General features: G+C 43.8%; 1 protein-coding gene across 1 annotated transcript; it reads right to left on the bottom strand.

The window, feature by feature from the left end:
- Positions 1–8,145: 8,145 nt before the first annotated feature.
- T265_00209 (hypothetical protein) lies at positions 8,146–13,817 on the bottom strand (the record flags this gene model as incomplete). The annotated part of the gene is made up of 4 exons (XM_009163917.1): positions 8,146–8,323; positions 8,913–9,034; positions 9,801–10,177; positions 13,802–13,817. The coding sequence occupies 4 exons, from the start codon at positions 13,815–13,817 to the stop codon at positions 8,146–8,148; spliced, it is 693 nt and encodes a 230-aa protein (XP_009162181.1).
- Positions 13,818–17,656: the final 3,839 nt, after the last annotated feature.

Below are 17,656 nucleotides of genomic sequence, written 5' to 3'. Positions count from 1 at the left end.
GAATGCCTATGCTTGTCCTCTCGTTTTGAGGTTCTTTGGGTCATGGACGGAAAGCTCAGAACCTCCGCTGCCTTTGTGCGGACCATCTGCATCTTTCTTTTCTGGGCAAATGTATACGTAAAATTTTGCCGTCTCCAGGAATGTCGCCTGTGTACAGCCCCACTACTTACTCGCCTATCTGACTACTCAATGTATGCACTTTTCCAATGCTAGAAAATTTATTTCGAATGAAAAATTTCCCTCCTCAATCAGCATTGATGTGCAGCCTTACACGTTTTTCACTGTTTGCAAACCCTTTAATGTTTCAGGTATCGCCCAGTTGGTGACCCCTTTCTTTTTTCGGTGGGTTCTGATTTGCATTTGTGCTAGCGCAGGACTGGCGCAAATAACGTTTGTCCCTGATTTGCATTCCTGTCAACCAATCTCTCTAAACAACTTTGGAAGCCCACTGCCACGGAGCGTTCCTCCCTATAGCTCAAGTTACCTACAGGTTCACTGTCCTCTCCAAGCTTAAACGGACGCTTGTTTTGTGAACCCAGAGTACCTACTGTTAGCTCAGCGCGTTCGTTAAATATCAGTTACTTGACATCATGACCGGCTACCGTGAAGTGCCCCTAATGTACCGCTGGCCTGTTCCCCCTGATAGCCTATTTTGGTATTTTTCTTTCTCTCGTCCCCATGTTAGCTGAACATCAAATTTTCCTATACAACACTTTGGTCTTAATTGGTTGTAGATCAGGTGGCCCTTGATCCTTCCGCAAAGATATGAGCAGGTGCTAAACTTTGACCCTCCAAAGATGATTAACAAGATGGGGATTGAGATGACAATACACAATGTCTTGAATGTAAGCACTGTTGGACGGGAAGAAAAACCGATAGAAAACAGGGGTTCATTGAAGTCTCAGAACGGGTTGCTTTGGCGAGCAAACTCGTTGATGAATAAAATTAATGAGGTGGTACGTTTTTTCGGTAGGATCACATTGGTACGGGTTCAGGAGTCTGCTTTATGGGGGAATGAATGGAACCCGGGGGAAATTTTCAAAGAGACCAAGGTTGTCCTGCGTGAACTACACAAGCAACGGGAAAAACAGGAGGGACCCGTGAAAATACCTAGAGGACGTACACGTTTGGAGGGACGTGGTGCGTGGAAGCTTGGTCTGAATTTGAAGGAAAGGCTTGGAACCGATTTTGTCTCGGTCTAATTTCTCAAAATTGGCCGAATCCTCTTGCCAAGCAATTCCTAGGTCCATATACATTTATTTGCAACATTTCCATCGGGAGAGCGTTCCAACAAATTTGGAGCCAGGCATCAATTATATCCTTGTGATCAAATTACCCAAATCAGCGACACAAGCCAGTGAACACTTTACTACTAAAACCAGTCGGGGAGATCTAGTTTTCTGGTTGATTTTTAAACCTCCAACCCGGCAATTAATCATCGTTCATTCATATTCTAACTGAAGTGAACACCAATTCATACTTTCCATACAAACCCAGAACTGTCCGGGTGTCTGAGTCCCTGAGATCGTACATCCAGCATGCTTGGAGCACTAGATGTGAAACATCCCTCTTAATTGCGGAGAGGTTATCCTCTAAGTCTTCCAGCATGCAGTAAACTTGTACGTCCCGCCCCTCTCCACTTTCTCACCCAGGAAGATTATCCCAGCCCATAAGTTCCCGAAAATACACGCGCCTCAGTGGGAACCACATTTGCTCGTTCCATTTTGCCTAAATTTTCTACCCTCGCCCATAGCATCAATCACAGTGCCCATTAAACCAGCATTTTATAAAGTGCGTGTTATAATTTCCTCTCGTTGATCGTGACTTCTTTGCGAACGATAACGCGAGAATGCCATGACCTGATATTTGATGAAGTATTTCTCCCAGAAGGCTGATCTCTGGCACACATTCAAGGTCAAGTTTAATCCTTTTGCCACCGCAAACTTTCCTCCCATGATTTTCGTCTATTTTTTCCAGCACTTTCCCAAACCTACCATATCTTCGCAATCTCTGCCCACCGTGGTAATATTGCGCCAATCCACTCATATCCATTATTGTTGTGCACTCAACTTGCGCTTGTTGCAAATTTAGCTGACCCCTCTACGGGGGGGCAGTGTTCTGGCTCCCCAATGAGTTACTTTACCAGGAGTTTGTGGCAATGGAATAAAAATTATAACGCTAGATTGAGTATACAACAACGAAGAATTCAGATGGAACAGAATAGTTCCCCTAAAAAAATGTTCGTCGTTGGCCCAGGTCAGCGAATAAATAATGATCCTATCATGGTTGTCCATGGGTCTTATTCTGAACAGTTCCCACATATAATAGATTTTGAAGATAGTCTGGAATGTTTTGATGCCAGAATTAGCAAATGAGACTCACGAATGACAGCTGTAAGCGCGAGCGAAATCAGAAGACAGAGTCGAACCACGTGACCAGGTTTGTATTGTGTGAAATTGTACAAGTGCGCGTCTTGTAGTTTTTCGTATTCAAACAAAAAACGGTTATGCGATTGACAAAATACGTAATGTTATAATGGAAGCAAAATAAAGGTAAAAATCACTGCAGGAGGGGCGGCATCTCCCGGTGTGGAACAACTGATATAATCGTATTTCGCTGCCCCCCGTCTCCAATGCAAAATCTCCTTGACTGGCATGGTCGCATCGTTCCCAATATGATTACTGTTCCTTAATGAAACACCTGTGCATTCGTCGAACAATCGTCCAACAAATTTCCTTCATGGGTTCTCCTGCACTACCTGAACTTCATAATACTTTCCCTAGCTTTTGTTGTGGCTCAGCATGGTAGAGGATGTCTTGCCAAATCACGTACCACTGCCCCGTCGCGTCAACCATCATCATTTGTAACAGCTGCTTCCTTGTTTTCAGCCACTATCGCCGAAACTTCGGACAGCATCGAACAATTTTCGGTGCCAGTTGCCGAGTCTGGAGCTGCCCAGCCGCATACACCACTAGAATTCGGTGGATACACACAAGTGGACACACACCCTTCCTGCCAGTCTTGGTCTCCTACTTCAGGAGAACTTATTGAAATGAATGAAATGAAAGTGGTTGCATAGGCAATTGTATGCTCAAGGTCACAAACGCCAGACGCACTTTTGACTGTCGCCATGGCCCTCGGGGCGGAAAACGTGTTCCGAATCGCAACAGCGGACAAGGTGGGATTATCGGAAATGCAACAAAGAATCCACCGCAAAAAGTGGGTTGTTTCTGGTCCATCCGCCTAATGTATCAGAGAAGATTTGGAAAGACTACAGGTTGAGAATATGATGCTCCATAAATATATCAGTCATTTTTCCCTGAACCAAATTACCCACCAGTGGTTGCATAGGCAATTGTATGCTCAAGGTCACAAACGCCAGACGCACTTTTGACTGTCGCCATGGCCCTCGGGGCGGAAAACGTGTTCCGAATCGCAACAGCGGACAAGGTGGGATTATCGGAAATGCAACAAAGAATCCACCGCAAAAAGTGGGTTGTTTCTGGTCCATCCGCCTAATGTATCAGAGAAGATTTGGAAAGACTACAGGTTGAGAATATGATGCTCCATAAATATATCAGTCATTTTTCCCCTGAAGTACAACCTACAGAAATATGTAGGCGCTCTTTTTTCTAATGTTAGAAGCTGCTGTGCGAACATCTCATCGAAGATTGACGAAGCAAAGTATAGTGGAGCGATCGGCGTTTATATCCATTTCACAAAAGTGTCTTGTTGCGCAATTTTGTCTTGAAAAAGAAACGGAAAATTTACGTCAACTAATAGAAGAGAGTGAAAAGGAATGTGAAAATGGAAATGTAACGGTTTATTTCTGTTCAATTTCTCCAATAACAGATCATTTTGACGCTTTTCGCGGAACGTTCTACAGAGCTCCAGAAGTCAAAGTACACCTTCCAAAAAATGGTTATCGAGCAAGAACCATGCACCCTCGAAATACTCCAGAGGTATTTTAAGCTAATGTGCAAAAGATTGGTACGTTGATACGAAGCATTGTTTTCAAAGGACTATTTCGTTCTAGCAACGTTTGGTAATTGCATTTGCCAGTTAACGGCGGTCACTATGCATTGGGCTATATTACAACTCTGTCCGAGGTGCATTTAAATAGCTAAGCTAATAGCAATACGTTGCTGATGAGTTTCAATTTGAAATAACGTCTTTTTCTACTTTCTGCGACTGTCACAGGATCTCTCTTCGTGAGAATAGCTCATATGTTGCATGCGTACTGACTGTTTTTTTGCTTCAGAGCTTTGACGGTAGCTGTTTTATTGGTGTACAGAAGTCTCAACTGATGAAAACACCAAAGGTCTAAATTCATAAGGAAAATTTCCGACCTCAGAGTTACGGTCCCCTGCCGTGTTATGACCTCTGAGGGAGTCGCGGTAATTATTGCTGGAAAAATATGTTCCTTGAATAAGAAATACCTGGAACGCACTTAACTCTGGTTGTCGCTAAAGTTGAACTATCTGGAATCGTCCCAGTCGTCGAATTTGAGATCAACCTGCCGGGAAAAGGACACTGTGGGCATGAACTAACTCAGCTGGCTTTGGTGATCATCGTTAATAGCAACGTCACATTAGAACACGCACTTCACTGCCGCAGAACCCTTATAATGGAATAATTAGACAGGGAGCGTAATCTAGGGTTAGTCTACCAAATAAATCCGAGGAGTGTACACTACAACACTTAGTCGGATAATCTGGATAGAAAGTGATAGTATGAACGTTTTACGTATCTTGGAAGTTCTATCAGTTTTGGTGGTAGTATGACAGATGAGGTCAGTCCATGGATCTGCAAGGTTCGGTTTGCATCGGCTGATTTGAGGTATCTGTCGCGTCAGATTGGTTTACTCTTGAGTCTCAATGGACGTTTTTATCAGGCTATAATGTGGGCTACTTTGTTGTGGGGCTGTAAGACTTGGCCTTTTCAAGCAGCTGAACTGAGACTTCTTTAGTTGTTCAACAACTTATCCCAGAAGCACATCTCGTGTGGGTTGATGTCAGCGAATAGTTATCCAGTCGATTAGAATGCTAGTTTTCGGCTGTGCAACTGAATTTTCATCGAGGGATGTGTCTAGCCTCAGAAGCTGTATTGGTTAAGCCATGTATTACGTATGTTGAGCCGTCTTCTGTCCAAGAGGGTGTTGTTCTTCGTGCTAAATCTGGAGTAGCGGAAGACAACCCCTGATCTGGAAGAGAGGTATTATAAAGATGATGACCGTCGGTTCTACTCGCCTTCCAAGGTTGGGAGCGCGTGATCCCCACTGTGCTTGGTTGGAGACGCCGCAAGATGTGGCTGTTGATCGAAGTCAATGGCGCTCTTGTTGTCAGTTTCTATCCAGATTGTCTTAATGAGTGTCTGGCGATGTAGTCATCTTGAAATGATTGTGATAGGCTAGCGCTATGTTGTCCTTTTACTTTTATCTCTTCCTTCACAATAATGCTTTCAAATTAATAAGTGGTATGGCAGCGAAGCATTAGTGTTGAACACTGAATTTATGCTGTCGATTATGATGACTCATCATGTCCGCCACCAAGTTTCACACCATTCCAAATTAGGCACTGTAGACAGTGCTCTTCTCGGAAGACGGTAACGCGATACACTTAGCATAAGGCCCACCCCATTGGTCTGCAGTGCTGAGTGTAATACCTGAGTGACGTGTCTTCTTCATCAAACAGCCACCTCCTAAGCACTTTATTGCAAACTCGGTGATTCCAGCCGACAAGCGGCGTAAACTGCCAAGTGCATTTTTAGCCTTTGGTATCATGGAGTTTACTTCGTCTGTCACACTACCGTCAGAGTTAATGCAACATTGGATATGCACATGGTGTCTCACAACTTTCAGGAGCATTTCTTGGATTCCTAGTGGCATGTTCCACTACTCTATGACACGATGTGCTCCGTTGGCACAAAGCGCGTACTGAAAGACTAGGTAATGTTGGTAGGTTTTCTAGGGGTGCTCGAGCTTTATACTTTATTATAAGCGAAACCACTTATCTGCATACTCCGGGTTGACAGGGTTTTCATTCGGCGAGACCTGAACTCAGGTTACGAAAATCTTCCATAGTCTGTATTATTGTTTCGTCAACGGCGAAACGAAACCCTCTTGTGGGACAACACTGTTTGTGTCAAAGGTTTTGGAGGATTTACCATGCGCTCTCGCGCACCTAAGGGTGCATGAACGCGAAGAACGCATAATATTCATGACTTCACGGGCATACCCTGTTGCGCAATCGAGCCGAGTAGAACGAACCGATCAGCACAGTCAAGCGGACCCTTGAAGTCAGGGAACATCACTGTTGTAGGGTATCTATACACATGCTGTTACTTGACAGAGTGTGTGAATGTGGTCTACACTAATTTCTCCCGGCCAGATTTCTTCACGCGCTTACGATGGACATAAAATAAGCGACGCAAAGATACCGGTTACAACGCGGTGAGGCTAATTTCCCTGTCACAACCAAACTCACTGCGAGTATCTTTTTTATAAATGGCACTGACGTATTCGCTAGGGTTGATTTCTCTTGCCAAGATATAAGTAAACAATTTAGATGATAACCGATTGAGAATTTCGCGGGCGTCTCCATCCATTGCTTGTTGATTGGGACATCTCACAAACCGAGTGCTTTACATCTTGCAGGGTTTTGGAAAGTACTTTCTAGTAAGAGCCAATTCCGGAGAACATATTGTCCGAAAGGGGATTTAGTAGGTAATTTTGCTTTTAGTCAGAGTCCGAGGGCCTCTCAATGGCCAGGCAATGTATGATCATCTTTTGCACGCACTAACAACGCTACGGGAAGCAACAGAAAGAAGTGCGTGTTCGGAATATACATAACTTTTACAGAACGACCGATGGTCGATTATTTACCCACTTCACCTAAAGCTGTTAGTGATATGGTGTACCTGTGTTGGAGGTTAGTTGGTATGCGGGGAGAACCATATGGTCAATGGGCTTTGGTCGCCTCGGTAGGTTTACGGCCTTAAACGCTTTCATGGATGAGTGAGTAAACTATTTATCTTTTTACAAGGTGCCAGCGCTGATTATAACGCATAGGGCAGACTGGTCTCTAGTGTTTTTGTAGGTTTTGGTACCTCGGTATGGCAAACACTCTGGAATCACTAGACGTGTTTGGTGACAAACTTCTATCGTTTTTCTTAAGCCAGAAGTTCCTGAACTGTTCTTTCAATCATCATCATCATCGACAGCATGACATCAGTGCTCAACACTGATGCTTCACTGCCGTACAACCACGATTTATTTGAAATCCTTACTGTAAAGAAAAGAGTAAAGGTGGACGGGGAAGGGAAAACAATCTTGTAACCACTCACCCACTTCTTGCATGATCTTCACATGATGCCTACTACGCTTTCCGACTAAGTACTGTAGCTTTTTAAAGCTGATAATAGAGCGGTACTCTCCGCACCAGAAGTTAAGCTGTCCGTCCGTTTTCGAGGAGTCATGTTTTGCTGCTGATGGCCGCCGCATGTGAGTTCACAAAATCCATTTCGGAATAGAGCATTTAATTGACATTAGTGCAACTACATCAATAAATGTATGGCATAAGGACATGAAACTGTTGGGAGGAATTCGTAACAGGTAAATCAAGAATGACTACAATTTGTCTGTGTGAGAACGTAGTATTGATTTACATGTCACCTTAAATGAATTTTTGCGTTCAATTTCAACTAAAATGTATAAACTGATAAAAGCTTATGGAAAGACATGGTTACAAAAGGTTGGAAAGGTGTGAACTACCTGTGAAAGGAAAATTATCGCTGAAATATTGGATATTGTATTTGCTATCGCGTAAAATGTTGGTAGCTCAGGTAGCATAGATGGTCGTTAGTTAATTTACTGAGCTGGGTTATTTGATTGTGAACATTTCATCCTGCACCAGACATATAGATTGGCTTTTGAATTAAGTGAAAACGACTAGGTAATGAGTGCTGCAGGAGCCATAGAGGTCATCTCTTATGGAGGAGCTGCTGCTCGCAGAAAACACTGTGGTGAGGCTGAACCTCAAAAGCTTTAGGAGCTTTGGCACCCTGCCTAATGTCGTGCATGAAATTTTTGAAATGATCATATGAATAGAACTAACTTTGAATACATACGCGTACGTTGGTAATTGATCAGGTGGCTGTTGATCTGTTCGCCGAGCTTGGCAGTTGATTTGCAAACGTTTCGTCACCATTCAAGGAGACATCTTCAGTGCGCCGTTGAAGATGTGCGCACTGAAGATGTCTACTCGAGTGGTGATGAAACGTTTGCAAATCAATTGCCAAGCTCGGCGAACAGATCAACAGCCACCTGATCAATTACCAACCAATACACCCGAGCTACCAATATTCCAACACATTACCAACATACGCGTACATAAGATTAACAGTGATTATTGATCAGGACCGCATAGATGGAAAAATTAAGAAAGTGTGTCACACTTTCAATTCCGCACCTGGTTTACTGGGTGCAATAAGTTACAAATTGTGGATAGTATGTTCATGTCGTTATCGTATACGTTACGAGAAACTAGGTTTCGTGAGAGAGGCAAAGGAACTAGATAAGGCAAAATTTGACATTCTGTCGCATTTCACAGATCAAAAAGTAATCCTGGGTGTCATTTACGTTTTTAAAAACTCGGACATCTTATCATCAAGATGTTATACCTGAGCTCCAGAATGTCTGCGTGCTAAGCGGTCCCCCCCAATCTGCCACTGTGTTACCATCCGGCTGACCATTCTGAGCGTGGCCGGAACCAGTAAAATGCCTCGACACGTCAGTGTGAGCTTTGTTAGACCACTATAAAGTTCTTCACCCGTCCGTACGCATACATTTGCCTCTGCTTGAAAATGTACGTCCAATAGTGGAAATGTTATCCTCTCACACGAGTGCAGCTTACCTGGTTGCGTGAACTTTCCACGGGCCTGGTAGCTCATATGGTCTTTCACTTGTCTTACGCAACAGCAAGCAAGTGTCACAGGCGTTGCACTCAAAATATACTTTCAATAGCTTAATGGATGTCTGAATAAGTACAGCTCCGGTAGAAACCGAGTGCATTTGTTCCAGAAACTTGCTATACAGTGATCAGAGGGTAGAGTTTCTTTAGTCGTCTTTTGGCTTCCCCTGTCTAGGCTTGGACAATCTGGCAGTATCCAAGCCCCTCTTACTTCCTTTGGGTGACATGGCACCTAGACACCGAAAGGGTGTTACAGCTGAATGATTATTATTAGTCGCAAAATGAGTCATTCATAAATGGCTTGTTGAGGAGTCGCAGACTTTGTCCCAGGGTGATCCGTTATTTTATTTCTGGATAACCAAGAATGGATAACCTGTCAATGTCAATTTGTAGCTTCAGAATTTGCTGGCCATTGTTGTGATTGATGATCGTTGATGGTTGCACAATACCTACAATGCATGTGTTATTTTCGTTAATTTCTATAAATATCCGTTGATGTCTTAGAGTACATTATCAGTCCAAAGTAAGTCAGAAAACACGTAGGTAAGGACAAGGGTGTATTGAGTACAGGGGGCTAAACAGATCCGCCTTGTAACGGGTAAGTAAACAACTGAGTCACATGTCCAGAAATCCCACAAACAGTTCTCTGATGTATTGAAGGGTTGACACACAGGCGTGCTAACCAATCGGACACGTATCCAATCAACCACTACGGTCACAGGTCAGATCGATTGTGGATTGACGAACGGATGGGGACACTCGCAAACTCTGACACATCAAAACGGCTAATACACTCCTCCATCATCATTGTTAGCTGTATTAACCGCGTACTCGTTGTACAGTGGTTGTAGCTGCCGCAGTTTCGGTCACCGCTAGATTTGACCAACTCCAGCTTAGTAGCGTTCGACCAGCTTTGATTCCTTTGCTGATCGGCGTAGGCACTTTGGAGAATCTGTAGCTGTTCTCAAACTCTTGCTTCAATCCGGAGTCCACCTGCGCTGTCAACTCCGGTGTTTGTTCCAAATCTCGCCCATGCTTTCTAGTTCTTATATGGTCTAAATTACAGCGTATTGTCCTCCCTAACAACATGTCCATAAGGTTTTGGCTTGTCGACGTCACACACTCATGCACCGATTCATTAGCTGACGACTGAAGTTTGACGTAGACCTCCTCGCCACTTCGTATTGCGCGAGGTCCGGCGTGTTTATCTGCATTTTGGATAAGAGGGTGCAATAACACAGCGAAATCTCAATATAGTTTACCGAGACCAACTTTGTGTGCACCAATAACAGCCTAACGGTGCTGAAACTACCAGTGGCCAAAAGTGGTGGATTATCTCAAAACGGCTTAATCAAACAGCGTCACCAAGCGGTGTTCTCCCTCCGTCTTATCGTCAACTGTTAAGCTGTCAGTTTTGCACCGGTTCGGCGTCTGAAACCGTGTTCAGTGAAACTGAAACTGAGATCCAGGTTCAAACTCACCAGTAGAACCAGTTTTTTTAAAATTTCACCTGTATTCTTATGGCTTGGAAGCGTAAGTTTTACGGTGGTGCTCTGTCGTACCTAACTGAGTCTAATTCACACCACCTTTATTAGTGACGTATTATTCTCCAGCGTTATATTTGTTTTATTGCTATAAAGGTCGGTTAAATGAACATTCTCACAAAATCTCCAGTGAGGGTATGTAGCTCTCCTCTACAAACTCACAGTTACCGCTGGAAAGTAGTATTCATCGGCAAAGGACTGAAACAACAATGCGAGCTAACAATCCAACTGATGCGTTGTGTAGGTAGACTCTTCGTGACTCTTGTGAAGCTGTGCATACCGCTTCACTAGTGCTTGCTGGTTCTTGGCAGTTCTGTCGCTTATTACATGCCTGACTGGTAGCCAACTGTTGGCCGACTGGCTGGAGTCGGTTATGCGCTTACTGAGATGCCGTTGCCTTCAATCTACAGTCAGCTTTTAACTCATACGCAGAGGGAAAATGGATGGAACTTTGTCACTTATCCACGAGTTCTGTTTTATGGTACTACCGAAGGACGTAATACACCCTCTAGTTATACTACTGGGTCTTCGGGTTACCTAGGAAAGGGTACATCAACTCCCATATTGAAACGTTCCTCACAAATAGGTAGTCTCGGTTGGCAATTTTCACTGCGTTTTTGACCTAAGCAAAGCGTTTGACAATGTGGATAGTGCCCTAAATCGACAAAACCTACACCAACTTTGGATAAATTAAGCCCAAAAGGATGGGAAACTCAAACAAAATACATTGACTCATAAGAACTAAGGGCGCAATATCGAAAGCGGAAAAAGATACTGACAGTCCCGCAAAAAGCTATTCACTGCCCAAGGTTGTTCAGAGTGTACATAATTTTCCGCCACACCAGCTTAGTTCGCCATGTTTTTGGCTCAATGACTTTAATTTGTGGGGAGCAATAGGATGCCAACAAACCCAGTAGGATCCTTAGTCTGATGTGAACAGCTTAGCTCTACGGTGACACTTTCAAGAATAGTAATCAAAAGCGAAAATCCGGGATTTCGCCTGTTCTATCAACTGGTACTCAAGCTCTCTCTGAAGGACAAAGGTCGTTTAAATACTTAACTCAAACGCAACTTCGGGGCCCTTACGCGATGCAAACTCAATATTTGGGCCCACGTAAACAACACGAGGTCGAAATCACAGGGCCTTATAGATACTATGAACAACCGTTCTAACACGAAACCAAACGTCACGTGAAGCACTAAATGCGAATTTCCTTTGCGCAGCTTGAAGACCTGCACGCATACACCAAAAGCAAGCGGATTATGAACCAAGGGAAACGGTAGGAAACCCACATATCAACTCGGACGAAAATAATCACATGTGGCGGATATCGATATGTGCTCTTCAGGGGGTGCGATTTTTAATTTCAAACTGATGAGGTAAAACCTCCTGCATTAATTCTACCAGCACATGCACATTTGAGCGGTCTCAGATACAAGTTGGAACCAAAAGGAACCGATTGCCCACCTCTAACGGTACATTGGGACTAGCACACGTAGTTTAGGCAAACGTTGGAAGTGTTCTAAAATCTAGTCCAGATGCAAGGTCGGAAGTTCAATGCACATCATCTTGACTTTCATGAGATGATCAGGGAGTCAAGCTCGCCGTGAAGAAGGGGAGAAGCTTATGAGAGGCTGCTCCTGTCATTAACAGTCATAGTACATTGTTTGGCCTCATTTTGGACGACTTGAAGCCATAAATCTTCATGTCACACAAGTATTATCCCTGAATTTGTATCGACCCTTTTGGCCGTACTGATACCCAAATGGAAAAAATAGGTAGGATCTACATGGTCCCTGTTAAAGAATGATAAAAAATGGTAGGGCTTTCCTTGTTTTTAAAATCCGAAACCTGGACCCGTGAGAAACAAGCAAGAATGCAGTAGGAAAGAGGTTCCATCGAGAGTCCCCACACCATATTGCCTGCTAGAGCAGCGCCAACATTCTTAGCATTTTCACCTACGGTGCTTGCTCAACAGTTGTCTGATTTCTTAATTGTAACTCGATTCTTAAATTCACGCACTGCTGGTTGTAAGTGTCGGGAGTTCCTGTTTCGAAGAGACTACCTCGCCGCGATGTAACATTTCTTGTGCCTCTGTGACCCACTAAAGAACACTGGAGATGTCAGTGCAACAATCGCATTTCCTGGTGTACTGTATACTTGGAAACCAAATATTTATTTATGTGCGTAGTTTGTATTGCAGTGAACATCGGTATGAGTAGGGTTCCGATAAAAGAAACTCACATATACGGTTCGAATCTTGTGAGTTGTTATTGAAATGCCCACGTATGCTCAGTAATTACAACAGTGATAATGTTCGCGTGGCATGCTAGGATAGGAAGTAACAGAGACTCTACGACTGCTTACTGTTGGTGGGAATCAATGGTGGACTTCATTAAGTGACCTTTGGTAGTATGAACAAGCTGATACACATTGTTTGAATGGCCCGCTACTACCAAAGGTAAAATACTTAACAGAATCACTCAGTTCCTAAATTTCTTCCGGTTACTGGTGCCAATTATCTGTGCATCAGAAGACTGAGGAACGATACTTTGCCTTTATTCGCCCATTGCCTTGACATTTGTAGCACGCAGTGTTTCAAAAGCGACAGAGCCATCATAAACGCGATTCGCTATATAATGAACACCTAATGCCTTACTTCAACTTCGACACGTTCATTACGCTCGAATTTGACATCAAAACAACTGCGAGGAGTATGGCCCATTAGTTGATCTTCTCATTACAAAATTCTGCCCAGTCTATGGCACCGCGGAATAGATATTCACACACTGAACCTACAAATCCTAACGTAGATGTCTGAAATAATGACGGTTTGCGATGTATTTTTGTTGACGCAAGACTACTCATAAGGCAGTGCTGCGTCAAGAAAAGATGCTTTGATATCTTGGATATATATTCAACTCCTGACCGGCGCCTACCACCCGTTTACTGAAATCGTGCAAACTACAACGGGAGGCGTCCTTTGTGCGACATATTCAGTCTAAGAATGTCACAAACGAAGGATATGACTTATATTCATCGACCTGTATATGGGTGTTTCACCAGTTTGCTTTGTACTTCTGGTAGATTGATAGGGCGGTTGGGCGATCCTGAAGTTAAATGGTCGTCTGGAGCACAAGAAGGAAATAATGTATATTCTGAATTTTTCCAGAACTAATTCCGTCGCTTGTAAATTCAATGGCTGTTGAGGTTATCTTTTCAGTTCGGAAAATTCAATATCAAAGGGATCTTCAGGGAATGACAATTTTTTTCAACGAGGAACACACCTCCTTTCCGATGCATTTAAAAGAGTAAACATTCATGCCCTCCGTAAATCAAGGTAGATCAAGGTTATATTGGTCTAAAAAGCATTTTGCTTTACAATGACCAAAGGATATTGGTGTGTGTGTATGTATACAGATAAACGGAATGATATGACATATATGTTCTATTGTTTGTAATCTGCATCTCAAATGTTGATGAGGGAAGTTGGGTGAGATCTTATGTATTCGTCAAGCGAATGTTTGAAAGTCTCGAGGTTACCACAATCCACAACAGATGTTGGTAGTTTGTTCCACGTGAGGGATACGCGGACTGAAAAAAAGTAGCGCCGACAGTTAATGCGGGAACATGGAATGTCAACGGCCAATGGATTCCGTCGGGTCTGTCGGGCCAAATTAACTGTGAACAAATGTTTTAAAGGGTGATTAGGGGTGTTTATTATCTTGAACATCAGGATGAGGTCTCCTCGTATACGCCGATAAGTTAAATCAAACAAATCGAGTTTACGTAGCCTTTCACTGTAGGGAACGTTTCGGAGGCCAATGACCAGCTTGGTCGCGCGGTGGTAGATACGCTCTAGCAGTTGTGTATCCTTTTGCAGCCATGGAGACCAGGCTTGGATCGCGTATTCCATTGTCGGCCGGAGATATGTGTTCATGATAATAGGGAGAATTTCAGGCGTAAAACGATAAAATATTCTCCTAAGCATCCCGAGCAGTGCCGAGGTCTTGCGATATACTGATAGACAGTGTTTACTCGGCTTCAGGTTGCTAGAAATCCAGACGCCGAGGTCTTTTTCCTCAGCCACCCATTCCAGTTCATTGGATCCCAGTTTGTATGGGAAGTGGTAGCTCTTCCCCAGATTTATGAGTTTGCATTTCTGGAAATTCAGCGGCAGCCGGTTTTGGATGGACCATTCGTCGATTCTTTGCAGATCTTGCTGTAGCGCATCACAATCAGCCTTTCCATGAATTTCAGACCAGATTTTTATGTCATCAGCAAAAAGTACGGTTTTGCACTGCAGAAGTTTCGGCAGGTCATTCATGTATACCAGGAACAAAATTGGACCAAGAACCGAACCCTGAGGGACACCACTTGTGGCGGCAATTTTATCGGAAAACGCTCCATCGACACGAACTTGGACCGAACGGTCACTCAAATAGTCTTTCAGCCAGCTCAACAGATTTCCCGTCACGCCATACATTTCAAGTTTCCGAAGAAGGATACTGTGATCGACTCGATCAAAGGCTTTGGATATATCCAAGTAACAGGCATGTACAGTAACTCCCGCATCGACTGCTCGTGTCCAGTCATCGAGTGTCACGAGGAGATTGGATAAACAAGAACGATTCTGTCGAAATCCGTGTTGTTTATCGCTCAACAAGGAGTGAATTTCAAGGTGCGATTTCAGGGCTTCTGCTATAATTCGTTCCATTACTTTTGATATTACTGGGAGAAGAGTGACAGGTCTGTAGTTAGATGCACACGTTCTGATACCTCCTTTGAATATGGGGGCTATTATCCCGCATTTCCAATCCTCTGGTACCAACCCTTCTTCCAGAGAACTAGCGAACAGTTTAGCCAGAGGATAGCTAAGTGGTTCAGCGCAGTGGCGCAGAAGCAGTGGTGTAACGCCATCCCCACCAGGTGAAGTGTGTACCTGTAAGCCGCGAAGGTGTTTGACAATGTTAGCCCGATCAATATGCACGTCCGATAAAGTTTCGTCCGTTAGTACCTCCACAGTTTGTATAGGAGCGCGGGTATCTTCAGGAGAAAACACGGAAGCATAAAATGTGGCAAGGGCATTAGCTGTTTCAAACGCATTTGCAGTCATTCCCGATTCTGTCTTTATGGCAGATATACCTGGTTTAACTTTAGCCTGCGCATTCACGAATTGATACAATAGTTTGGGGTTTTTCTCCATCCTAGTCATCAATTTGAATTGCTGTTGTAGTTTGTCTTCCTTGATTAGTGACGTGACTTTATTCCGCAACTTTCGGTACGACTCCCAGTGTTCGTCGGTCCGGTTCGTTTTATATTGAAACCAAGCGATGTTACGTTCTGTAATCCATTTTCTTGTTCGACTCCTCACTGTGAACATCTGTACGCAGGTGGCTCGAGGCACCTCTGTCGAATTGTCTGCAATCAAGGTCTGCAGCTGGGCTATGAATGATTTCCATCGCCTATTAGTATTTTCGTGTTCGTCATCCAGCATATTTAGGTCCTGGAAGGCTGAGATTATCTCCCGAAAATTGGTCTTCAGAACATATTTATGTGGGTCGCTTAAACGTACGGAGGAGCAAGTGAAATCGAACAAGAGCACGAGATGGTCGCTCTTTCCCAGTGGTGGTCTATATATGATTTGTTCAACCATAAATGGCTCACTAGTTAGTATAAGGTCAAGTAACGAAGGTTGATCTGTTCCACGAAACCTCGTACATTCGTTAACATGGTTGAATAAAGGTACCAAATCTAACAGCTCCTGAAAGTGTGCTTCAACTGAGTTGAGCGAGTATGAAGCGACGAAAAGCTGGGGAAAATTGAAATCACCCATAATGAGAATGGGAATGGAGTAGTAAGAGCATACGCGACGGATTCGGTCACATATACTGAATGTGTGAGTGTCCATTGCGGTTGGAGAGCGGTAAATGACACCAATAATGCACGCATCTATCTTGTTTGACTTCAGCATACACCAGAGGGTATCTTCAAGGATGAGATTAGCGTCAGGTATTTCAGCACATTGAAGACTACTGTCATAATATAGTGCAACTCCACCGCCATGGGTGGCTCGATCGTGTCGTATAACACTCATGTTTGTAATTTCGATTTCCTTGTCCGATATTTCCGCTTGCAACCAAGTCTCAGTCACTGCCACCAAGTGAGGTTTGTATTGGTCGCAAAAGGCGTTTAATTCTGCCACTTTACTGGGCAGACATTGGGTATTTGTATAGAGGCACTTAAGGCTAGTCGTTGTGGTTAATTCTGCTGTGCTGCAACGCACGACTCCCGGGGAGCCAGCAGTGATTCGTTTTTTGGTAAATCGTTTTTTGACCCCAATTTTTCCATCATAGTCTGAATACCAACCGTGGTTTGTTGGTATTCATCAGTGATCGTTTGCGTTTGAATAGTTCCTATTTCGCCAGTCCGAATCGTATCAGCAGATGCGTTTGAGCGTTTAGGTGAGCTTATTCTCAGTTCCCTCGGAAGCAAATTACGGTGCCTTCGCCACTGAGCTTTCACCAAGTTGGCCATTTCGGCACGAAGAAATGTCAGCTTTAAGGGTCTAGGGCCGTTTCCCATGTATTTTTCCGATTTAGGAATTCTGAAAGCATCAACTACTGCCACCTCTTCCGTTTCGAGCGTACTACTCAGAAACTTCCACTGTAGAACGTCATGTGAAATGCGTGCCGTTTTATCGGAGGCATCGTCAATCTCAGGGACACCCAGAATGATCAAGCTCCGATCATCAGCACGATTATTAGTCGCTTGATTTTCGACATTACGAGATCGTTCTGTCCATGGTACGTCAGCATGAACTCGCGCGCTATTTTCCGAATCGCTCTGGAGTCGAAATGCTGACAACAGTATATTTTCTAATTCTTTTTCTGTCTTAACAGTTACTCTGAGAAGTCTGGGTTTGTCTTGATGATGCGATTTCGGCGGTCGGCTCAGGCGAGTCAGCGAGACTGGTTCGATGGGATCAAGCTGTATTCGATTGCACAGCTTTAACCATTCTTCCATATCGTGCTTATGCTTAGCCGATAATAGTGAGTCGCTTGGCTCCTTGATATTAGTGCATATTACGCTTAGTTTAGGTTTCGGTTTCAGTTTCCTAGTATGGTCGGTAACCTTCGATG

Source organism: Opisthorchis viverrini, assembly GCF_000715545.1.
Source record: "Opisthorchis viverrini unplaced genomic scaffold opera_v5_2, whole genome shotgun sequence".
NCBI lineage: Eukaryota > Metazoa > Platyhelminthes > Trematoda > Opisthorchiida > Opisthorchiidae > Opisthorchis > Opisthorchis viverrini.
Note: the sequence above shows the minus strand (reverse complement) of the source record. Positions and strands in the feature narration are given on the sequence as shown.